Genomic DNA, 25699 nt, shown 5'->3' with positions numbered 1-25699 from the left:
CAGAATGATTTTTAATCCGAGTCCACAGAAACCACTGTGTTTCCTTAAGAAATTTAATCCCCTCACTGTACCCGAGGTGCAGATTAATTCCTCCCTAGATAAAACGGATTAACCTGTTAAAGAAGTAGCGGTACCTCAAACTTCAATAACTTCAGCGAACGCAAGAACAGCAACAAGAGTACACGCAGACTCAGTCGATCGACTATTTTATTTATATAAGAATATGTATGCAGAGAGGACAAATTTTCAGTGTTTGAAAAAATGAAAAACACCTCTTATTTATAGCCATTTGCAGCAAGGAACGCGTCAGTTCAGAAAAATCTGTTCAGACCCATTTTTTCCAGAACATTGTGTCCTTTGGGAAAAGTAACGACTTTTTGGAAGGATTACCGTTTGGGAAAAGTAACGACTTTTTGGAAGGATTACCGTTACACGTGAATTTCAAATAAATTTAGTTGCGCCAAATTAATTATGTTATTTAATTAACATTCTGAATTAATTTATAAGAGAAAGGAAATGATTTAACATTAAATAAATTTTGTCCAAAAATATTATCAATCAATCACATCATTTGCCAAATCCAAATTCAAATCCGAATCCGAAGCCGAAGCCCAAGCCGAGGCCGAGCGAGCAAGGACGACGGCACGAGGGGGCACCTTCTTCTTAACCCTTTAAGAACTAAAGGAAGTGTTTCCTAATATAAGGATAACAATTTCCTTTCTTCTACCAATATGGTAAAAATGACCTTTCATTTGCACTTTTGCAATGATGACTTTTCATTTTCCCTCCAAAATTGGTTCCCCCACTTTCATTGGTTCTTCCACTTTCCATTTTCTCTTTTTATTTCTCATTCACACCTTGCTAAACCCAACAATCCCCCACATGAATGGGGAATGGCTATTGTTAAAACATATGCATGAAAAATTTGTGTGTCTCGTAAGTAAGGGTTAATCGCATCTGGATAAGTAGGTTTCCCTTTAAACTTTCCGTACTGAACATATATCGGATATACTCAATCAATCGGTAGATTTGATATCTTTGAACCGTCGAGCTTTAGTGTATACCTAGACAACATAAGTCACACAATCAACCCTTGAACAGTTTTTTGGTTCTCATTGTTTTGTTCGTTTCAGCCATGAACACATCTCGGTTAATAAGTGCTTAGAGAACTGGCCTTACCGGATTCTCCTTGAAGCGACTTACACTTCACACTTACATAGGTGGTTTCTAACTGTGTTATCCCGTAGATACACTATTTGATATACCCTGTATCAAACTTAGAAACCATTAAAAAGTCCCTATGCCTTTATCCTGGTTACTGAACATTATCTCATCATGAGAATGAACATAAAATAATTTTTGACAATGTTGAACCATCATCTATGACTTTGTTTTATCTCCTTGAACCTAGATCTTGGGATCTCCAGTCTTCTAGGTAGAGTTACCGCCATGATGACTTGTTCTCGGCCATAGTCTCATTCCCGTCGATGATCTCTCAACTCCCTCTCTAGTTAGGTCTTTTGTAAGTGGATCCGACACATTATCATTTGACTTTACATAGTCAATTGTGATAATTCCACTAGAGAGTAGTTGTCTAACAGAGTTATGTCTTCGTCTTATGTAACGAGACTTCCCGTTATACATAACGCTTCCAGCCCTTCCTATTGCAGCTTGACTATCGCAGTGTATGCATATAGGGGCCATTGGTTTGGGCCAAAACGGAATATCTTCTAAGAAATTTTGGAGCCATTCAGCTTCTTCACCTGCCTTGTCTAAGGCGATGAATTCTGACTCCATTGTAGAGCGAGCTATACATGTTTGTTTGGATGATTTCCAAGATATTGCTCCTCCACCAATAGTGAAAACATATCCACTCGTGAATTTCATTTCAGCTGACCTAGTAATCCAATTTGCATCACTATATCCTTCAAGAACTGCTGGATATTTGTTGTAATGCAAAGCATAATTTTGAGTGTCTTCTAAGTACCCCAAAACTCTCTTCATTGCCAACCAATGATTTTGATTGGGATTACTTGTGTATCGACTCAGTTTACTTATAGCGCAGGCTATGTCTGGTCGTGTACAATTCATGACATACATCAAACTTCCCAATACTCTGGCGTAATCCAATTGAGACTGACTTTCACCTTTATTCTTAGCAAGATTAAGGTTCACATCAATTGGAGTCTTTGCCTTTTTGAAATTCAATACTTGAACTTTTCAAGTACCTTTTAAATATAATGAGATTGAGACAATGTTATACCGTTAGGAGTTTTGTGAATCTTTATACCCAATATTAAATCGGCTACTCCTAGATCTTTCATATCAAACTTACTAGCAAGCATACGCTTAGTAGCTTTTATATTGGCAATGTCCTTCCTCATTATCAGCATGTCATCCACATATAGGCATACAATGACTTCCTGATCTGTAGTGTCTTTAATGTAAACACATTTATCACACTCATTGATCTTAAATCCATTTGACAACATGGTTTGATCAAACTTTGCATGTCATTGTTTCGGTGCTTGTTTTAGTCCATAAAGTGACTTAACAAGTTTGCATACTTTCTTTTCTTTGCCGGGAACTACGAAGCCCTCAGGCTGTTCCATGTAGATTTCTTCCTCCAGCTCTCCATTTAAGAATGCGATTTTCACATCCATTTGATGGATTTCAAGACCATATACTGCAGCTAGGGCAATTAACATCCGAATTGATGTAATCCTAGTCACTGGCGAGTATGTGTCAAAATAATCAAGACCTTCTTTTTGTCTAAAGCCTTTGACAACAAGTCTTGCTTTATATTTGTCAATAGTTCCATCATCTTTCATCTTCTTTTTGAAGATCCATTTAGAACCCAAAGGTTTGTTCCCTGGACGAAGATCAACCAACTCCCAGGTATGATTGTTTAAGATTGATTCAATCTCACTATTGACAGCCTCCTTCCAAGAGGTTGAGTCGCTAGACAACATCGTTTCCTTGAATGTTTGAGGCTCACTTTCAAGAAGGAATGTTACAAAATCAGATCCAAATGAAGTAGTTGTCATTTGACGTTTACTGCGTCTTGGACTCTCTTCATTGGTTTCATTCTATTTTGGTTCTTCTCGAGGTTGTTTAGACCCTCCACTAGATGACTCAAGTCTAGTTTATACGGATAGATATGTTCAAAAAATTCAGCATTATCTGATTTCATTCTCGTATTATCATGAATATCCGGATGTTCGAACTTATGAACCAAAAATCGACATGCCTTACTATTTGTGGCATATCCAATGAATACACAATCCACAGTCTTAGGCCCTATTTTCACCCTCTTAGGTATATGAACCTGGACTATGGCAAGACACCCCCACACTTTGAAATATTTCAAGTTGGGTTTTCTACCTTTCTATTTCTCATATGGAATAACATGTGTCTTCGTATGAGGCACTCTATTGAGTATTCGATTTGCTGTAAGAATAGCCTCCCCCCTACAAGTTTTGTGGTAAACCTGAACTTATAAGTAAGGCATTCATCATTTCCTTTAAAGTTCGGATTTTTCTTTCTGCAATTCCATTAGATTGTGGAGAATAAGGAGCAGTAGTTTGATGGATTATTCCATTTTCCAAACATATTTCTACAAATGGAGATTCAAATTCTCCACCTCTATCACTTCTGATCATTTTGATCTTTCTATCCAACTGATTTTCAACTTCAGTCTTATATTGCCTAAATGCATCTATTGCTTCATCCTTACCATTTAGCAAATAGACATAACAAAATCTAGTGCAATCGTCAATAAAAGTTATGAAATACTTTTTCCCACCACGTGTTGGTGTTGACTTCATGTCACAAATGTCAGTGTGAATCAGTTTTAAGGGATATGAACTCCTTGCAACAGATTTATAAGGATGCTTAGCATACTTAGATTCAACACAAACTTGACATTTTGATTTATTGCGCTCAAATTTAGGCAAAACATTTAAGTTAATCAGTTTTCGCAAGGTTTTGTTATTAACGTGTCCCAAACGTTCATGCCATAAACATTTAGACTCAAGCAAGTAAGAAGAAGCAGAATCTTTATTCATATCAACTGCAATTACATTGAGTTTAAAAAGGCCCTCAGTAAGGTAACATTTTCCTACATACATCTCATTCTTACTTACTACAACTTTATTAGAAACAAATACACATTTGAATCCATTCTTAGTCAGAACTGGTATAGAAACTAGGTTTTTTCGCAATTCCGGAACATATGAGACCCTGTTCAAAGTCACCACCTTGTCTAATGTCATCTTTAGGAAGATCTTGCCAGTTCCTTCCACCTTTGCAACAGCGGAATTTGCCATAAACAACTTCTCGTCTATAGGTGTTGGAGTATACGATGAAAATAATTCTTTATTGGCACAAACATGGCATGAGGCACCAAAATCTATCCACCATTCTCTTGGATTTCCAACCAAGTTGCATTCTGAAAGCATTGCACAAAGATCGTCTATCTCTCCTTTGGATTCAGCCAAATTTGCTTGATCCTTCTTCTTGTCCTTCTTGGGACCCTTGCATTCAGTAGCCTTATGACCACGTTTGCCACAGTTGAAGCAGCTTCCATTGAATTTCTTCTTAGGAGGATTGCTCTTTGGACCAGATGTTTTCTTTCTTTTCTTTGATTTTGTGGGATCTTCTTCAATAATATTTACTCCTGATATTGCTGAATTACCACGTGACCTCTTTTCTGCGGCCTTGTTATCCTCTTCGATTCTCAGCCTTACCATGAGATCTTCAACAGTCATCTCCTTACGTTTATGTTTCAAATAGTTTTTGAAGTCCTTCCACAATGGAGGTAACTTCTCAATAATGGCAGCCACTTGAAAAGCATCATTCACAACCAATCTTATATTAAAGATTATGTCAGTATTAAGAATAAACTTAATAGGGAAAAAGGACGAATTTACCCCCGAACTTTGATAAATGGTACGTCTATACCCTCCGTTATACTTTGCGTTCACATAAGCCCCTGTCGTCCAATTATCAGTACACACATGCCCCTCTCACTAACGAACCCCTCATTCTGTACACGTGTCTTAATCCTAATCAACCACCCGTTTGACCATTCTTTTAACCCATAAACTAACAACCCGCCCCATAAACCCAATAACCCACCCGATTCCCTCTAAAATTTCCTAAGTCAATTAAAAGGCCCAAAACTAACAACCTGATATTTGTTGACCTAACCCAAAAATTAAAATCCGAAATAACCTATCAAACTATCTGGTCATAATATTGCATCCCCATTAAGTCAAAATGTAACCCAAACCTATACATACAAACTCAATATAATTTTGGAGATTGGAGATATTGTAAATTTGAAAAAGAAAAGAAAAGAAAAGGACTTAGTGCAGAGCACTGAATATTTAGAGCTCTCCCAATTGATTTCCAGTTTCTTTTGTGAAACTTCAAATGCGCTTTCTTTCATGGCGTAAAGCCAAACACTTGACTGCTATTAAGCCCAAATGTCGAATCTGTTGTTCTTCAACAGCCATTACTCGAAAAGAATTGTCTAAATTGCTACACCAACACCCACTTAAATCTCAACTGAAGCAAATACATGCCCAAATACTCACACAAGAACTCTCATCAACTGCTTCTTTAGTTAATTCTCTGATTCACTGTTATCTGCATATCAAGGAAGTTACCTCAGCAAGATTTTTGTTTCTTCACTATCCTCTGCCTTCACCCCGATTCTAATATGGAATCTGATGATCAGAGGATACTGCAAACTCCAAAATTCTTCACAAAGTTTTTGTCTTTTTCGCCAACTCTTGAATTTTGACCACCCCATTCGGGTTTTTCCGGACGAGTACATGTTCACTTTTATTGTTACGTCATGTGCCCATCAAAAATCAATTGTACATGGAAAAATTGTTCATGGGTTGGTGGTGAGAAATGGGCTTGAATCAAACTTATATGTGGGCAATTAGTTGATTAGTATGTATTCGGTTTTCAAGATTACAGATGATGCATACAAAGTGTTTGATAGAATAACTGAAAGAGATGTGTTCTCTTGGGCTAGTTGTTATGTGGGCATGCAAATAATGGTGAGATGTATCAAGATTGTAAAATCTTTTATAAGATGCCAGTGCGAAATGATGTTTCTTGGACTGTTATTATATCTGGTTTTGTTGGAAATGGAAGGTGTATGGATGAACTTTTCTATTTGAATGAAATGTTAGGCTCCGTTGTGGATAAGGTACTTAGGAAATTTTTAGAGGGAATCGGGTGGGTTATTGGGTTTATGGGGCGGGTTGTTAGTTTATGGGTTAAAAAAATGGTCAAACGGGTAGTTGATTAGGATTAAGACACGTGTACAGAATGAGGGGTCCGTTAGTGAGAGGGGCATGTGTGTACCGATAATTGGACGGCAGCGGCTTATGTGGACGCAAAGTATAACGGAGGGCATAAACGTACCATTTATCAAAGTTCGGGGGTAAATTCGTCCTTTATCCCAACTTAATATTTCCAACATAGGTATTAAATAAATTTATACCTTCAGCAAGGAGATCATGGATTATGACCTGCAATTCTTGAACTTGGGTGACGACGGTCTTACTGTCTATCATCTTATAGTCCAGAAACTTTGCCACAATAAACTTCTTCATTCCGGCATCCTTTGTTTTATACTTCTTTTCTAAAGCATCCTAGAGTTCTTTTGAGGTTTTCACATTACTGTACACATTGTACAGATCATCCTGCAGGCCACTCAGAATATAATTTTTACACAAAAAATCAGAATGTGTCCATGCTTCTGTTACCAAGAATCGTTCTTCAGGCGGAGTTTCATCCGACATAACAGGAACGTTCTCATTAATGAACCTCTGTAGACTCAACGTAGTCAGATAGAAGAACATCTTTTGCTGCCATCTCTTGAAGTCGACTCCAGAAAACTTTGCAAGTTTCTCAGTCGGTGCTAGGGCAGCATTTGAACGATTGTGTGCAATTGATGTTGTTGCAGCACTTACTGTTCCAGCATTTACTTGACTTGAATTAGTCATTTTTCTGTCACAAATGGCAGACAATTTAGTATGTGAAAGACTATACCAGTAAAGAATAAATCCTTACACAGACTGTTTCTGATTTAACGATAAAGTGTTTATGTTCTTTTAATCGTTTACCGAATGAATTTTAAAAATTCAAACAGAGTAGAAAACCATAAAGGTTTTAATCTCCAGAAACCTCAAATACAGAAACTATTAAATTTTTTAAGATTGTTATCTCCTGTATTCAGGTTAGTCAAAAATACAGAAACAGAAAAAAAAATGAAATTGACAGAATGATTTTTAATCCGAATCCACAGAAATCACTGTGTTTTCTTAAGAAATTTAATCCCCTCACTGTACCCGAGGTTGCAGATAAATTCCTCCCAAGATAAAACGGATTAACCTGTTAAAGAAGTAGTGGTACCTCAAACTTCAATAACTTTAGCGAACGCATTGCGCCAAATTAATTATGTTATTTAATTAACATTCTGAATTAATTTATAAGAGAAAGGAAATGATTTAACAAGATTGATTAAATAAATTTTATCCAAAAATATTATCAATCAAATCATTTGCCAAATCCGAGGCCGAGGCCGAGCGAGCGACGATGACGACGGCGCGAGGGGGCACCTTCTTCTTAACCCTTTAAGAACTAAAGGAAGTGTTTCCTAATATAAGGACAACAATTTCCTTTCTTCTACCAATATGGTAAAAATGACCTTTCATTTGCACTTTTGCAATGATGACTTTTCATTTTCCCTCCAAAATTGGTTCCCCCACTTTCATTGGTTCTTCCACTTTCCATTTTCTCTTTTTATTTCCCATTCACACCTTGCTAAACCCAACAGTTTTTGTGGTAGTGAGGTGTCCAATAATAATTTTGTAGTGCTAATGAATGTAACACGTTCATTTCATGTAGATGAATAGTATCCAATTATCTCTCTATATATATTGGAAACTAATAGTTTGAGCTCCAACATCTAAAATATAATATACTTTAAAACATTATAAAGGTAAGAATTAATATTAGTATGGATGCAATATTATTCAACAACACAGGAATGGTGACCTCCAGAAGAGCACCTCCAATTACTTTATTGAGTCGAGGTCAGCCATCACTAGTTGTACTATCAAAAGGGTGTCTCTCAACTGCTGGCAAAATAAAATTTGCTGACCCAAATCCCAATACTATCAGACGTTCAGGGAATTACAAACCTACTACCTGGGATTTTCAATATATTCAGTCCATTGACAATAATTACGTGGTATATATTATAGTACTTGTACATTCTATCGATTGTGACAGTATATTATATTAATGTGTTTTATTATTAAGATGATAATTAACTTTAGCGTTGCGTATAGGGAGATATGTATATGGAGCGGCTTGATGAAGTGAAGAAGGAAATGAAGAAGAATTTGATGATGATGGTTGAGGGATCAATACAAGAATTAGATGTTAAATTGGAGTTGATTGATAATTTAGAAAGGCTTGGAGTAAGTTACCACTTCAAGGATGAAATAATGCAAATATTGAAGAGCATACATGACCAAAATGTAGCCACAGGATATTCATTATACTCTACGGCCTTGAAGTTTAGGCTCTTCAGACAATATGATTTTCATATCTCTCAAGGTACGTACATACATACATCTATAACAACATACCATCGTAATATCGACCAGGTTCACATATTTTTGTCCATTTTGTTCCAAAACTCAAACTTTATGTGACACGTGTAGTTCAAAATTTGATGGTCAATCTGATTAATTTTCTATACGATTTTGAACATAGATTCTTCAAGTTTATTTTTTATTAGATTTTGACCAATGTATTTTATTGTGTTTCAGATATATTGAACAATTTCATGGATGAGAATGACAATCTCAAGCAGAGTATTTGTAACGAAACAAAAGGATTGTTAAAATTATATGAAGCTTCGTTTCTCTCAACAGAAAATGAAACCTCTTTGAAAAATACGACAAAATCACATTGACACATCTAATGAGATATGTTGATCAAAATCGACGTTGTGGAGAAGAGAATATAATGGCGGAATTAGTAGTCCATGCCTTGGAACTCCCAAGACATTGGATGATGCCAAGATTAGAGACAAGGTGGTATATTAGCATTTATGAGAGAATGCCAAATGCTAATCCTCTTTTGTTAGAGCTTGCTAAATTGGACTTCAACATTGTTCAAGCAACACACCAACAAGATTTAAGAATTTTATCAAGGTACGTACGTGAATACATATATTTCTAGATACAAATTAATTTCATCTAAATGCTGAAACATTAATTTTGATGTAAATTATTAGGTGGTGGAAGAATACAGGGCTTGTGGAAAAGCTTCCATTTTCAAGGGATATTCTGGTTGAGAATATGTTTTGGGCAGTGGGTGCATTGTTTGAGCCTCAACATAGCTACTTTAGAAGATTGATAACAAAAGTTATTGTTTTTATTTCAATCATAGATGACATTTATGATGTTTATGGCACTCTTGATGAGTTGGAACTCTTCACTCTTGCTATTCAAAGGTCAGTACTTAACTCTATCGCAAAATAATTACTAGTAACTATATATTTCAAAATCGTAATCAATATAAATTCAGATGGGATACAAAAGCAATGGAGCAACTTCCAGGTTATATGAAAGTATGTTATCTTGCACTCATCAATATTATCAATGAAGTGGCGTATGAGGTTCTCAAAAATCATGACATCAACGTTCTACCCTACCTTACAAAATCAGTAAGATTCATTCTACTTAATAAATAATTTATTTTCCTAAAATACCCCTGATTTTGTCCGAGGCGAATTCAATATTTAAATGGCTGTTATTAATTAGTGGGCAGATTTATGCAAATCATACTTACAAGAAGCAAAATGGTACCACAATGGATACAAACCAAATTTTGAAGAATACATGGATAATGCAAGGATCTCAATTGCAGTACCAATGGTATTAGTCCACTCATTGTTCCTTGTCACAAATAAAATTACCAAAGAGGCCTTGGAATCCTTAACCAATTATCCTGACATTATTCGATGGTCTGCTACTATTTTTCGTTTCACCGATGATTTGGGGACATCTTCGGTATGCTTTTACAACTTTTATCTCACATAGATATCTAGCAAAATCTCTGTTTCATTTAATTTATTTATTTTTGTATCAATTCAGGATGAATTGAAAAGAGGTGACGTTTCTAAATCAATTCAGTGTTACATGAACGAAAAGGGTGCTTCGGAAGAAGAGGCAAGAGAACACATTACATTTTTGATAAAGGAGACATGGGAAGCAATGAACACAGCTCAGAGGAAAAATTCTCCATTTTCTGAAACATTTATTGAAATTGTAAAGAATATTACAAGAACATCGCACTTCATGTATCTGCATAACGATGTTAAAAGTAGCATTTCCAAAATACTTTTTGAGCCTATAATTATTCCTAATGTTGCATTGGCTCTCAAGTAATTTTTTTTATATAGACTTCATTTTATTACTTTGATTTCGTATATATGTATTTTCCATAAAGTCGAATTCAGAATTTAAACTTTTAAGGAATTTCAATGATGAATTATATACAACTGAATTTTTTATTTATATAATGTTAATGTGTTCTTTCTTATTAATTGAATTTTCGATTATAATACATTTGGATCAAATTGTAATTTAAATCAAGAGTTGTTCACACAATATAGTTGAACAATGAAAAACCGTATTTGAAGATTTGTAATTATAATTTTTAAGCCATATAAAGTAGAATGCGTACCAATATCAACTGCTTCCAATTTTGAACATACAATTACTGGATTTCATAAATAAACTGTGATTAGACATGATAAAATTATCAAATAATAATCGGATTAGTGCGGTAAATTAGAGAAAACTTAAATGTTCTTGAGTTTCAAGATTAAAATTCGAGTATGCCAAATTAAAAAGGTACTGTTCTCACATTTTAGATTCTTACAAGAGGCAGTTGTTAGTAACTAATTTTTTTTTTTTGTTTTTTTGTAAGGATAGATCTTAAAATGTAAAATGTTAGCGACGTGTATTATAAAAATTTACTCCGATTGGATTTATTTTTACTTGTTTGCGTATATAGACGTTTCTCACTTAATCATGGTTATGTTATTTTATTAAATTAATCATCTAATTGGTATTGTTTTTCTCCTATTCCAGATTATTATTTTTCATGTCACTGTCTATTTATAAGTTCCCTTTGTACGAGTGTCCAATTTTATTTATCTTTTAGCTGTCAAATTTTGACATACCCTTTTATTTAAATAATTTTTAAATATTTTTATTTTTTAATATTCTAATTAAAAATAAGAAAAATAGTTAGGACTCTAAATTTACTCTTATGAATTTAGTTTTTTAATCATTGTAACTTTTTTACCAAAACTAGGAAGGATTCAATATATAATATATTGTTTTCATTGATGTTAATTTCTACTCTACCATCGAATTTGACTAATGGAATTCCTTGAATCAACAGTATATAAATTATATCTGGTCCAGTGAACTATTCACAGTAATAATGCAAAATTATTGTTCATCAATATTACTAATACTTGTCAATATAGTGGTGACCTATTATCACCTAATAAAGCGCTTTTCTTGAATTATTTGTACAATAAATTTTTAATATAACTAATAAATAAAAGTGACAAGAGAGAGTATTGAATTTGTCGAAACGTGCTTCACGTTTTCCTTTTCATAAGAGACTTTTCACCAACTATTGTTTGATTGGCCTTGAAATTTCCAAGTGTTAAATAAACTTTATCTTTATTCATATGATACTCACTCTGTCTCAAATCATATATATATATATAACAGAGAACCTTAGGCCCGCCTACATGGCGTCATCACAAACTAGAATTCCCTTTTAATTTATTTATTTATAAAATTAGCCTTCCCTTTCATGAAAAGTTATGGCTTTTTATGAAAAATTGTGACTTTAATGAAAAATTGTGTCTTTAATGAATAGTTGTGACTTTGTGATTAGTTGTGACTTTAATGAAGAGTTGCGACTTTTATGAAAAGTTATGACTTTTATGAAAGGTTATAACCTTTCCGAAGGGTTGCAACTTTTCCAAATAATTGTAACCTTTCTGATAAGGCACAATAAACATTTGTTCACACTACCCTTTGTTGTCTATAAATAGAGGGATTTCCTCTCATTTTAACACAACGAAAATTCTGAACCTCCTCCTCCTCTTTTTCTTCTTCTTCACAATTAAATATGTGTATACTTTGCTCATGTTGAGTGGCTCACTAACACTATTGCTTATGTTATAGATCCTGGTATGTATTTTTACAATCATTAATTTATAATTAATGCTTATGTTATTAAGGCTAAATAATAAGGAGTGATAATTTTCATTTTCCTTTACATTATTAATGTTTGTTACTACGTAATCTTGTATGTAAGATACTATCGAAAAACAAACACACTTTCCAAAAACATTGAAGCAGAGTTAATAGATTAAAATGGTATCAATATTGAGTAACGTAGGGATGATGGTCACCTTCAACAGACCATCATTTACTTGTTTTTTCTCACTCCGTCACTCTACATCTGCTTCTGCCATGAACATTATTACTCCTATTTCCACCACAAGGCGTTGAGGGAATTAAGAGCCTATGGGATTTTCAATTTATTCACTCCCTGAGAAAATGATCAAAATGGTCCTTAATGCATGGGCTTTGATTCCATTTGGTCCTTAATGTATGGACTTGATGGAAATGGTCCTTTATGCATCATAAATTGTGATCAATTTGGTCCTTAACCCTAAAATTAATATTTTATTTTATTTTGCCGTCAAAATACACGGAATATGTTAAGGACCAAATTGATCACAATTTATGATACATAAAGGACCATTTCCATCAAGTCCATACATTAAGGACCAAATGAAATCAAAGCCATACATTAGGGACCATTTTGATCATTTTCTCTTCACTCCCTACACAATCCTTATGCGGTACACGCACATTTTCTATATATAATTTGTAAATGTGTTGCGTAGGGAGAAAAGTATATGAAGCGTTTTAACAAACTAAAGAAGGAAGTAAAGAAGAATTTGATGATGATGGTTGAAGGATCACAAGAGTTAGAGAAGTTGGAGTTGATTGATAATTTAGAGAGGCTTGGAGTGAGCTACCACTTTAAAGATGAAATTATGCAAATTTTGAGGAGCATTAATTACCAAAATATAACCCCAGGAGATTCATTATATACCACAGCTTTGAATTTTAGACTATTGAGACAACATGGTTTTCATATCTCCCAAGGTACAATACTATTTTGACTGTTATTTCTTGTTTTGCTCTAGGCAATCTGTTTTATTGATTAAATCTATTTTGAACCTTATAGGAATTAAAACGAGGACACTTTTATTTACTTACTTATATTTTCAAGAAAAACGTCTTCTAGATATATTGAACGATTTCAAGGAAATCTGAAGCAGAGTATTTGTAAAGACACTAAAGGTTTGTTAGAATTACATGAAGCATCATTTCGAAATCACTCTGAAAGAATTATGTTGACAATCATTCATGTGGAAATCAAGACGATAATGTAATAGTGGAATTAGTCCTCCAAGACATTGGATGATGCCTAGATTAGAGACAGAGTGGTATATTAGAATACCAAATGCTAATCCTTTTCTGCTCGAGCTTGCTAAATTGGACTTCAACATAGTTCAAGCAGCACACCAACAAGATTTGAAAATTCTGTCAAGGTGAGGTACCATTCAATTATATCTTTTAGATGATCTGATAGTAATATATAATTTCAGAGTTAAATTAACATGTACAATATAATTTCTCATGTAATGTAAAGGTGGTGGAAGAGCACAAGTTTGGCAGAGAAGTTGTCATTTTCTAGAGATAGACTGGTGGAAGACTTTTTTCTGGTCAGTGGGATTAGTATTTGAGCCTCAACATAGCTTCTGGCGAAAAACGTTGCTTTTATAGTCGTCATAGATGACATTTATGATGAGTTGGAAATCTTCACTCATGCTGTTCAAAGGTCAGTTATTAACTTTTGATGAACATCATAATAGCTAACTTAATCGTCGTCCTTGTCAGCTTGTTTATGATTTCAAATTTTGATTTCTTGTAATATAAATTCAGATGGGATATAAAAGCAATGGAGTAGCTTTCGGACTATAATTCATTAATATATTTTCGCCTATTATTTTAAACAAGTTACTATTAATTAGTGGGCAGATTTATGCAAAGCTTACTTACAAGAAGCAAGATGGTACCACAATGGCAAAGACTAGAAGAGTACATGGATTTCAATTGCAACTCCCTTGGTATTACTCCATGCATTCATCTTTGTTACCAATCCAATAACCTTAGAGGCATTGGAATCCTTAAACAAATATCCAGAGATTATTCGTCGGTGTGCTATAATTAATCATTTCGTCAATGATTTGGCGAACGTTTTCATATATACCTTAACTCCTAGATCTCATATTAAACTTGTGAGTGCTCCTCATTTTTTTAATTCTTCTTCTTGTTAATTTAGGATGAATTGAAAAGAAGTGTCGATACAATGTTGCATGAATGACAAGGGTATTTCGGAAGAAGAGGCAAGCAAACACATCAATTTATTGATAAAGGAGATGTGGGAAGTGATGAACAAAGACCAAATTAGTAAAGAAATGCTATTTTCTGAAGAATTCATTAGGATTGTGTTAAATTTTTCAACAACATCACACTGCATGTACCAGCATGGAGATGGGCATGGAATTCAAAATTCTCACATTAAAAATTATATTTCCAAATTACTCTTTGAGCCTCTCATTATGTAATTAATTTCATAGTGTCTTAACAATTCAATACCTAAAAAAGCATAAAGCTCTGCTTTTCATTATCTAATGGGCATTCTTTGTGACTTCCATCAGATACACAAAAGTATGGTAAAAAAAAAATTTGCAATAGGTTGGTCCTTATTTTAATACTCCCTCTAATCCATAATTATTACTCTATGCGTCTCATATTAATTGATCACTTTCTTTTTTACACATATGTTAAGAAATCATAAATAAGAAGATAGTTTTACCAATTCATCCTTTAAGAACTTCTTTGAAACTTTATAAACAAGTGTAAACACTTTCAAAAAGAATTAATGAAAGGGTAATATGAGAAAAAATCGATTAATGTTTTCTTGATTTAGTAAGGTGATCAACTTATATGATGCAACTACTTTTAGTATAGTGACCAACTAATATGGGATAGAGGGAGTAAATATTTTTGCCTTTTTTTCATCGTTCAAAATAAGTTAATTGTTCAATGTTCAAGAATAGTTGTCAGAAATTTCTTCCATTTTTGTTCTTCATTTACATTTTCTAGGTGATAAGTTCAAGAAAAATAATTTTTCATATTTCCTTCATTTCGAAATAAGTGAATTGTTGAGGCAATACACACCTATTAAGAAAAAAAAAGTTTAAGAAATAAATTTAACATCACTTTCCGCTTTTGCCTTTTTAGTTATTCACAAACTATTCTTGAAAATACAAATGGTTCAAATTAAAATCATAAATATGAATAAATTAACTCTCTTGAAATTATCACCTAAAAATGTAAATTAGAGATAAAAATGGAAGAAATTTCCAATAGATCTCTTGAACTTTGAACAATTCAATTCTTTTGAACTACTATAAAAAAAAAGACCTAATAGTTCGCTTATTTTAAAATGAAAGTCTATCTATATTTTTTTACTTTGAATTATTTCTATTTCCAAAACTATTGGACTTTCTCGAATATTATTGTAGCATTTAATTTAATTTGGCAAGTGGTCGACCCTGTTTTAACTTATCCTAATTCAGCCCAAACCCACCTATTTAGTATTCATTTTATCTCTTTCCCAATTGAACAAGTTGGTACTCAGCTTTCTTTGGTCTTAGGTTCAGTCCTTATTTTAGTAAAATATGTACTCCCGCCGTTTCTATTTATTTATTAAATATTTTTTTAATTAATTTTTTTTATTTGTTATTTTTGTCAAATTAAGAAAAAAAATTCTTTTTTTGTAATTATACCTTCAATTTATTAATATTAAGTTAATATCTTTGAAAAATATGGTGAGTAAATATATTTTGAAACCCATCAATTGATAGGATTGAAATGATAAATTTATTGAATCAATTATTATTTTCTTAATAACTGTGTTGGGTCAAAATTTGACAAGTAAAAAACAGAGAAAGTATTAAATTTTTGCTTGTATTATACCCATTTGAACTAACACACATAATATTTTTAATCATCACAAACACCCTCAAAAAATTTTGGCCAAAAAACTACATTCAATCAATGTGTGCCTCTCTTGAAGGCAAACAATGTATACTATCATATCATTTAGTACATAATGAATTAGGTGACCCATGACATATGAAATTGTAGGTCAATGAATTTTCTTTCAAATGCCACTGATTTTGTATCATTTAATGTTTGCAGTAAAGCATTATGACCATTTTACCAGAGACTAGTGTAGTTGGAAATAAGAGAAATCTCGAACGTTCATAATTTTAGCTTTAGATGTTAGTTTCGGGTATAGAAAAGCTCTATTTCACGGTCCATACCTCATTTGAACTGATAAATATCTATAATTACCCATTTGAACTAACACACATAATTTGTTAAATCATCACAAACACCCACAAAAAATTTTGTTCAAAAAACTACATGCAATCAATGTGTGCCTCTCTTGAAAGCAAACAATGTATACTACCATATCTTTTAGTACGTAATGAATTAGGTGAGCCATGACATATGAAATTGTAGGTCAATTAGTTTTCTTTCAAATGCCACCGATTTTGTATCATTTAATGTTTTAAGTAAAGCATTATGACCATTTTACCAGAGACTAGTGTAGTTGTAAATAAGAGAAACCTCGAACGTTCATAAGTTTGGCTTTAAATGTTAGTTTCGGGTATAGAAAAACTCTATTTCACGGTCCATACCTCATTTGAACTTATAAATACCTATAATTACCCATTTGAACTAACACACATAATTTATTAAATCATCACAAACATCCACAAAAAATTTTGGTCAAAAAACTACATGCAATCAATGTGTGCCTCTCCTAAAGGTAAACAACGTATACTACCATATATTTTTGTACATAATGAATTAGGTGAGACATATGAAATTGTAGGTCAATGAGTTTTCTTTCAAATGTCACCGATTTGGTATCTTTTATTGTTTGAAGTAAAGCATTATGACCATTTTAGCAGAGACTAGTGTAGTTGTAAATAAGAGAAACTTCGAATGTTCATAATTTGTGCTTTAGATGTTAGTTTCGGGTATAGAAAAACTCTATTTCACGGTCCATACCTCATTTGAACTTATAAATACCTATAATTACCCATTCGAACTAACACACATAATTTATTAAATCATCACAAACACCCACAAAAAATTTTGATAAAAAAACTACATGCAATCAATGTGTGCCTCTCCTGAAGGCAAACAATGTATACTACCATATCTTTTAGTACATAATGAATTAGGTGAGCCATGACATATGAAATTGTAGGTCAATGAGTTTTCTTTCAAATGCCACCGATTTTGTATCTTTTAATGTTTGAAGTAAAGTATTATGACCATTTTACCAGAGACTAGTGTAGTTGTAAATAAGAGAAACTTCGAACGTTCATAATTTGTGTTTTAGATGTTAGTTTCGGGTATAGAAAAACTCTATTTCACGGTCCATACCTCATTTGAACTTATAAATACCTATAATTACCCATTCGAACTAACACATATAATTTATTAAATCATCACAAACATCCACAAATAAATTTGATAAAAAAAACTACATGCAATCAATGTGTGCCTCTCTTGAAGGCAAACAATGTATACTACCATATCTTTTTAGTACATAATGAATTAGGTGAGTCATGACAACCGCGTAATTTTCCCAAGAGTTAATAGGGCTTAGGTTTTTTTAGTGATTTGGTGCTTTCTTTGGCCCGACTAATTTGTATCAATTTTTTTCACTTCCATTTTATCTTTAATTTTTATCCTCAAACTCAAAGATAATAATCTTAATTTTTGTTCATGCTCGTTATTTAATTAAAAATTAGTGTATTATTAAAGTATCTTTAGCTATGACCTAATTTAGCAAGACATAAGTTTAGATAATTTATACCTTCGACATAAGCTGGGTAAATTTATAAGACACAAGTTTAAAGAATTTTTGCTTTGTTCGACAAAAAATGTGTAGTATTTAATTTGCATAGAATAAGTTTAGAGAATTTTTACCTAATTCTTCGCAATTTTAGAGTACTTTTGTAGGGTTGCGAAACTAAACTTATGCCTTAATGGGCAGCTATGTGAAACTTAAATTAGCAATCAAGTCATAATACCTAACATAATTAGTCAAAACAACAACACTTTAAAATATTTATTTAAAATGTCAGAATGGCAATATTTTAGAAAATAATTTGTATTCAGATTTTATTATTTAAATTTCCTTTTATTTATCAAAACAATTCTATATTGGATCAAATTATAAACCAATAACCGTTTAAAAAGGAAAAACAATTACACCACACCACTACCCATTACCCTTATTTCCCCACCTTTTACGTTTTCCAGCTTCTCTTTCTTCAAGGTTCTCACAAATTGTTCAACAAAATCTCTATTTTAATTCAAGAAACTTCTCGATTGTTAAACGAAATCTCTATATTAATTCAAGAAATTTCTCGATTGGCAAAGGTAATTTTCATTATTTATTGAGATTTATTTTTTATTTGCTTTTTAAAATCACCGATTATGGTGTATATTCCGGATTGTATATATTACAGATTTTCAGTCAATTTTTTCGATTTTTCTTTGATTTTGTTTAGATATTCATCAAATATTTATGTATTTCAGATTTTTAGTCTTTTAAACAATTTTTTTGTGATTTTGTTTTAATTTTTCAGATTTAGTAGAATCTAAAAAATCATTTATATGTTTATTTTGTTTGATTTTTAATACATTTATATTTGATAATATCGAAATTTATTTTTAGGGTTTTAGATTTTGGGGAAATCATCTGATTGTCGACAATGACTGAATCAATCTGAATTACTAGAGGTATACCGAATAATATTCAAAATTTTGGGGAATTTCCCTCATATAATTTGTGTATTACCCAAGTTTTGGAGAATTTTCCTCAAATTTTGGGGAATTTCCCTCATTACCGTATTAGTAAGACATTTTTTGTATTTTAATCATAATTGTATTAGTAAGACATTTTTTGTATTTTATTTTTTGTAAGACATTTTTTGTAGTCATGTGTATACTCTCTGCAGTTTTAATCATAATTGTATTAAGAAGACATATTTTTGTATTTTATTTTGTTAAAGCAATATAAGTTTGATGAAAACATAATATATAAAATTGTGATGAATACATTATAAGAAGGGAAATACAAACTTATTTGGTACTCATTTGGCGTTTTAAAGTGAAATAATAATAATAATAATAATAATAATTTAACAAGACTGGATATTGAAATATAAATACAATTTAGTTTGAATACAACTTATTCTATATTTTATGTTTTCACCAAAAATGTATTTTCAATATCATTTTATTTTACTACTAATTTGTATTTATATTATTTTTTCTTAAACTAGAATGCCAAAAGAGTTGTATTCATTATAATTCTATACCAACAATTTTTTGTATTTTAAGTTATACATATCTTTAGGTATATAGATTGTATTTCATTTTTTATATAATTTAAATTTGTGACTCATATAATTTTTCACTTACACTTTAAAGTAATTACACATTAAATACACAAAAATAAAATAAATTCATAACATGAATATGAATACATTTCGGTTAAACACATATTCAAAGAATTTCAAACAAGTAAATATATAAAACAGAGGGCATTAGAAATTGGGAAACAATTCCACTTTAGTAAGATATAAAATTCAAGCATCATTAACTAAACAATACGCGACATTCCTACACGAACGCCTATTGTGCCCCTTAAACCCACAAGTACTGCAAGAATTCTTGCTCTTCTTCGCATATAGCTCGATGTACGCCTTGTCACGATACTTCTTGGATGACCTTCTAGGTAGCTAGCTTCAAAAAGAAAAAATATAGAACACACACTCCATACATATTGATTTGTATTTACATACAAAGATTTCACCTTTTAGCTCAACTACAACAAATTGAATCCAATATTTAATTGTATCCAGAACTTACTACAAGGCAACAAATATTGGTATACAATTCTTAATTACTTTATGATTTTTAATCCCTGGTTGTACTCTGTTCAGTATATCACGGAATTTTTATGACTCTATCACTATATTGTTACTATTTACATTAACTTAATGGGATACAAAATATTGTATGCATTAAAAAAACAGCTTCCAAACTAAAAAAAACAAACAATTTCATTCGTTCTACATCATAATTTGAATACAAAACATCCAAAAAAAAATGGGATACAAAAATCTCATATTGTTACTGTTTACATTAACATAATGGGATACAAAAATATTGTATGCATTCAAATAAAAAAGAAAACAGCTACGAAACTAAAAAAAAATCAAGCACTTTCAATCGTTCTACATCATAGTTTGGATACAAAACATCCAAAAAAAAGCTAAAAATATCAAACCATATAGAGATTTCACCGATTTCATCAGGAAAAAAATCAACCCACTATTATAGTCGAGATATACGAATATATCATCCAAACAAATAAAATAATCGACAAAAACAAAATTACCTGATGTCGAAATTCCTTGAATTCAATGGAACTGACGAAATTATAGTCGTGAATTTTAAAAACCTCTGTTTCAAGAATATGCCAAATTCAACTCAAAAAAGCTTTGAAAATTATCAATTGAATGATTCGGAAGACAAAACTATTTTTTGCAAAAATTTTTTTGAAATTCTTAAGAGCAAGACAAAAAACGCTCGAAAGAAAAAATGGCAACATATGCTCTTTCAAAACATAACTGATTTATATTTTTTTTTTTAAATTCCTTTTTGAAATTTTCTGTTCCATGATTTTCTCTGTTCTGTTATTAATTATTTGTATTCTTTCAAATTAATCAAAATAAAATAAATACATAACTCATCCCTTAACAAGCTAAAATATTGTCATTTTAAATAAATAGTGAAACTATTGCTAAGGAGTCCCACTAAAAACTAAATTATTGTTGTTTTGAAAATTTTCCCAACTTAGTTATATACCTTATGTGAACTAACCTATGCTTTTAACGTCATAAATTCTATAGAAATTAAGTGGGTTATGCTTTCTGCAAGGTATCTCTTGTGTTATAGTGTGATATCAACTTTCGACCACTTATTTATTACCTAAAATGCTGAAAAACAAAAATTAAAGCACACTAAAAATTAGGCCATCCATTTTCTTGCTTGTTAGTACCGATTATAATCATAAAAGAACCCAAAGAAATTGTTTGATAATTAAATTAAATAACAAGGGCAAGATAAGAAAATACAACAGGTGACAACCATCTAAAATAAGCTGTTAGGTTTGTTCTGTTTACGGACAATGTGGGTTTGAATCACGTGAAATTGGTCAAGGTGTACAAAATTTGACCCGAACACCACAAGTTTTATAATAAAAAGAAGTGTGGTCTGTGGAATGAGAATCCAGCAGTAACACTCAACCAATTCGCACACATCCAGAGTCGATAAAACCAAAAGAATCTGGATTAATTTGGAATAACTTTGTAGGAAATTTAAGTGATAATAAAAATATACCAAATGAAAACAGGCAATAGTTGCTCAGAACTGCATCAAATAATTTTATTGTTTCTTTCAAATACATTGCATTTTCTGTAGAGCAAATTCCTATCCTAGAAATGAGAAAAATACAATGTCATAACATCTTGCAACAGTAAAATAAGTTTGGCGATCATTCGCAGGCGCATATTGACATCACCTTCAAGAAGAATGAAACAATGTACTAGGGACTATGTCATGGCTAAGAGAGGGCACCTATGAAGCTCACTAAATGGACACACTAGCTCTCAAATTTAACAGAACTTCCAGCGCTTTTGGCAGTTCACACATGTCACGTATGTGGTCATAGGTTCATCTGCACTTCGCGTTTGCATCTGATAGTAGGTGCATTGACTCTTCTTACACCTACCACACTTGAACTTATCAGTACTAGCCTGTACAGGAGCTCCAAGTTCACTATTGTATAACGCTTTTTCTTTGATTTTCTCATTCTGCTTTTGCCTTTCTTCGCTTGCCATTTCTTCTGGTGTCAGATCAGTAATAGTACGAGGAGGGAACTTCCCCAGAAGAACTTTTCTCCGGAAATCTTGATTGTTTTGATCCTTGATATTGAACATTATAGACCTATACTTGAACTTCTGGGCACCACTAGATCTACCCCACTTCTCAAACATTGCAGTCTCTACCTGAACAGCAACTCTATATGGATCACATGCATTTACCTCATCCCTCAATTCCTCGTCAACTTCACCTGAGACTTTGCATAAAGCCTCTGCAAGAAGTTCCCGAACTTTATCCCTCACAGAATCCTTGCAATAAATTAGAGCACCCAACTTTGGCGGAGCAGCACTTGCCACATTAGAGCTACTCTTTTCAGTCTTCAGAACAATAACGCGTCCAACATTTTTCTCAGCAAAGGGACTTTCTGTCTTTACTACTTCCTCAATTTTTGAAGTCATCCTTTCGACTTTAACATCATCAACCCTAGACACCTTTTCAACCTTCACCGACTCTGCTCTCTGAGATTTAGTGGCTCCATTAGCAGTAGCAGTAGCAGTAGTAGTAGCACCAGCAGATTCATCTTTTACAGATTCCCCATTCACTCCATTGCTGTTCTTATTTTTCAGTGTTTCTCTTACAATTATATTCTTCCAGTTCTGAACCACATCAGATGCCAAAGCCTGGATCTTCTCCCTTGGATGTTTTGTCAATTGTCGAAGACGCTTTCCCACCTGAAACATGCTTCCTTGTGTCAAATAGAGAAAAGGAATTATATGCTTCTCACTAGCATCAAGTTATGCTGATACAGTGAACAATAAACCTGACCAAAAACGTAACAATTGTGCAAAAATCATGTAATGTTTATCAACAGATGTCCAGAAACCCTTCCGAGGAAGGGAACCTCTCTTTCAATGGAGGAGCATGATGTATATCCCAACTTGAACCTCCTCCCAAACAGAACACAATCAAGAAAGGAGAAAAGATGACACAAACTACAAAGCATAATTGGAAAGTGAAGCAGATAATTCAAGTGGTTGAAAAATCCTTTAAAATTCAGTTTTTTAGTTTTCAAACTTGATTTTTTTCTAAAAAGTTAAAAAAATTTAGCTTTTTTGAGAAACAACCAATTTTCTAACCAAACGCGACAGAACTCATCTCCTCAGACTTCAAACATCAAAAGTGGAGACATGTTGCACTAATTTATATAACAATGGTATGCTACCATCTTGCGCGCGCATCAATTAATCTATTTCTGCTACCTCCCACTCCCATCAGCAGAGGTTCTAGCAACTCTATTCACCGAGTTGGCAGCACCTCAATATAAATTTATCTCTGCTACCTCCCAACTCACACCAGCAGAGTTTCTGGTAACTCTACTTCACCAAGATTTAGATTAATGGCTGAAATCACCTAGTGTTTTTGCTTCCGCTAGGATTTCAACCCTATTCTCCCATAAACCCTTCCAACTTAATCACACGACATCTTTTGTACGCATTTATCAGTTCAATTTTTTCCAAAGTTCGAAACTTTACAACTGCAACCCTTCTAATCCAGAATCGCGGAATATATACACGATAAGCAGAAACTTGTGTATCCGAAATTACGTGTATCAAGTTCTAGGTCAAAAAAAAAACGCTAAGGAAGAATGTATCATTACCTGTGAAGATACGAGGACTTGATAATTGACAGGAAACTTCTTAAGCTGTTTCAAAACATCAAGACATCTACTCTCCTCCGGCGACGAATCTCCGGCGCCGTCCACCGCAGCTGCATCAGCAGCTTGCTTAACCTTCTCGAACAGCTCAACCAGCTCCCTCTCCATACTTCTATCTCCACTATACAATCAACCGATAATTCAACAACAAAAAAATTAGTAAAATCCCACACACATATACACAGAAATTGCAAAAAAAAGTAACCAATTGAGAATTTCACGTACAATTCGATAAATGTGAAGCCGGAATTGAACCTGCCGCCGCGAAACTTGACGGCCGAATGAAACCCTAGCTTCGGTTACAGTAAAAAAAAAATTGAAGAGGGGAGGAGATAAATAAAAGAGATCGTTGGCGGGCACGTATGAGTGATCGGACGGCTGTAAAAGGAGATTGGTGTGTGATCTAACGGTATAGGATTGACGGGCGTATTTCCAATTTGGGAAAAAATCTGAATGATTCTACTTGTAAAATAGTGAGAGAAGTATTCCTATTTTCGAAGGAATTGGGAGAAACAATAGTCACGTGACATCTAGAAGGTTCAAACTTTCAACTTCTGATCGATGAAAGCTTTTTAGTTCCTTTGTATCGTCTAGGATAATCTACATTTCGATTAATCAAATTTTGATTGATGAAAGCTTTTTTTTAGTTTTTTTTTTTTGTGTCGTTTCGATTGATTTGTATCTCGACCTTTTTATTGAACAACTAGACTATGATCGATGAGAGCTCTTTTAGTTCTTTCATGTCGTTTTGATTGGTCCACATCTCGATTATTTTATTGAATAACTCATTCGATCAATGAGAGCTCTTTCAGTTCCTTTGTGACGTTGATTGATCTGCATCTCAACTATTCTAATGAATAACCAGATCCGATTGATGGGAGCTTTTTTCAGTTTCTTTGTGTGATTATGTCATTCCAATTGATATGCATCTCAACTATTTTATTGAATAACTAGATTATAATCGATAAGAACTCTTCCAGTTTTTTCATGTCGTTAATATTGGTCCGCATCTCGGCTATTTTATTGAATAACTCGCCTTTTGATCAATGAAAGCTCTTTCAGTTCCTTTGTGCCGTCATGAACATATGCATTTCTACGTTTTTATTATATTAATTAATTTTTTGACATATGCATTGTACATTTGTGCTGAATTTTGAGTATTAAAAATTCAAATCTATAGTTTACATATAAACATAAAGGACTGTTATTCTATTGAATAACTAGATTCCAACCAATAAGAGCTTTTTCAGTTCCTTTGTATCGTCCCAACTGGTTTGCATCTCAACGATTCTATTGAATAACTTGTCTATCTAGGTCATATATATAATATGTTCATGAGATAATTTAATTTAACAAACATATACATTTTTACGCTTTTATAGTTTTAAATAATTTTCTGGCATATTTGTTGCACTTGTTTATTGAGGTTTGTGGGAAATTTTGAGTATTAGAAATTCAAATTTGTAGTTTACATATAAACATAAAAGAACTTGGTTATTCTATTGAATAACTAGATTTCGACCAATGAGAGCTTTTTCAATTCCTTTATATCATCCCGTCTGCATCTCAATTATTTTATTGAATAACTCGTATATCTAAGTCATATATATAAGTTTATGAGATAATTTGATTTAATGAGCATATACATTTCTACGCTTTTGTAACTTTACTTATTTTTTTGACACATACATTGCACGAATATGCTGAATTTTGTAAG

At 32.6% G+C, this 25699-nt stretch overlaps 2 protein-coding genes and 1 pseudogene across 2 annotated transcripts; 2 read left to right on the top strand and 1 right to left on the bottom strand.

Annotated features, from left to right (window-relative positions):
• Nucleotides 1–8044: 8044 nt before the first annotated feature.
• Nucleotides 8045–10503, top strand: LOC125831260 ((R)-linalool synthase TPS5, chloroplastic-like). The gene is given in 8 exon segments (XM_049510456.1): nt 8045–8278; nt 8379–8649; nt 8865–8999; nt 9002–9251; nt 9335–9553; nt 9628–9766; nt 9864–10112; nt 10197–10503. Coding segments are annotated over 8 exon segments (1791 nt in total). The 3' UTR covers nt 10491–10503.
• Nucleotides 10504–12509: 2006 nt separating this feature from the next.
• Nucleotides 12510–14842, top strand: LOC125831330 ((R)-linalool synthase TPS5, chloroplastic-like; annotated as a pseudogene).
• Nucleotides 14843–21789: 6947 nt separating this feature from the next.
• LOC125831663 (transcription elongation factor TFIIS-like) lies at nt 21790–24288 on the bottom strand. The gene is made up of 3 exons (XM_049510835.1): nt 24208–24288; nt 23926–24103; nt 21790–22999 (listed from the first exon to the last, which is right to left on the bottom strand). Exons 2-3 carry the CDS (start codon nt 24088–24090, stop codon nt 22061–22063), a joined length of 1104 nt encoding a protein of 367 aa, XP_049366792.1. The 5' UTR covers nt 24091–24103; nt 24208–24288; the 3' UTR covers nt 21790–22060.
• Between the last annotated feature and the right edge of the window lie 1411 nt (nt 24289–25699).

The sequence above is a fragment of the Solanum verrucosum genome, unplaced genomic scaffold (genome assembly GCF_900185275.1).
Source record: "Solanum verrucosum unplaced genomic scaffold, falcon-dt-bn FXZP01000049.1, whole genome shotgun sequence".
NCBI lineage: Eukaryota > Viridiplantae > Streptophyta > Magnoliopsida > Solanales > Solanaceae > Solanum > Solanum verrucosum.
The sequence above is the reverse complement of the archived record's forward strand: the minus strand, read 5'-3'. Positions and strand labels throughout refer to the sequence as shown.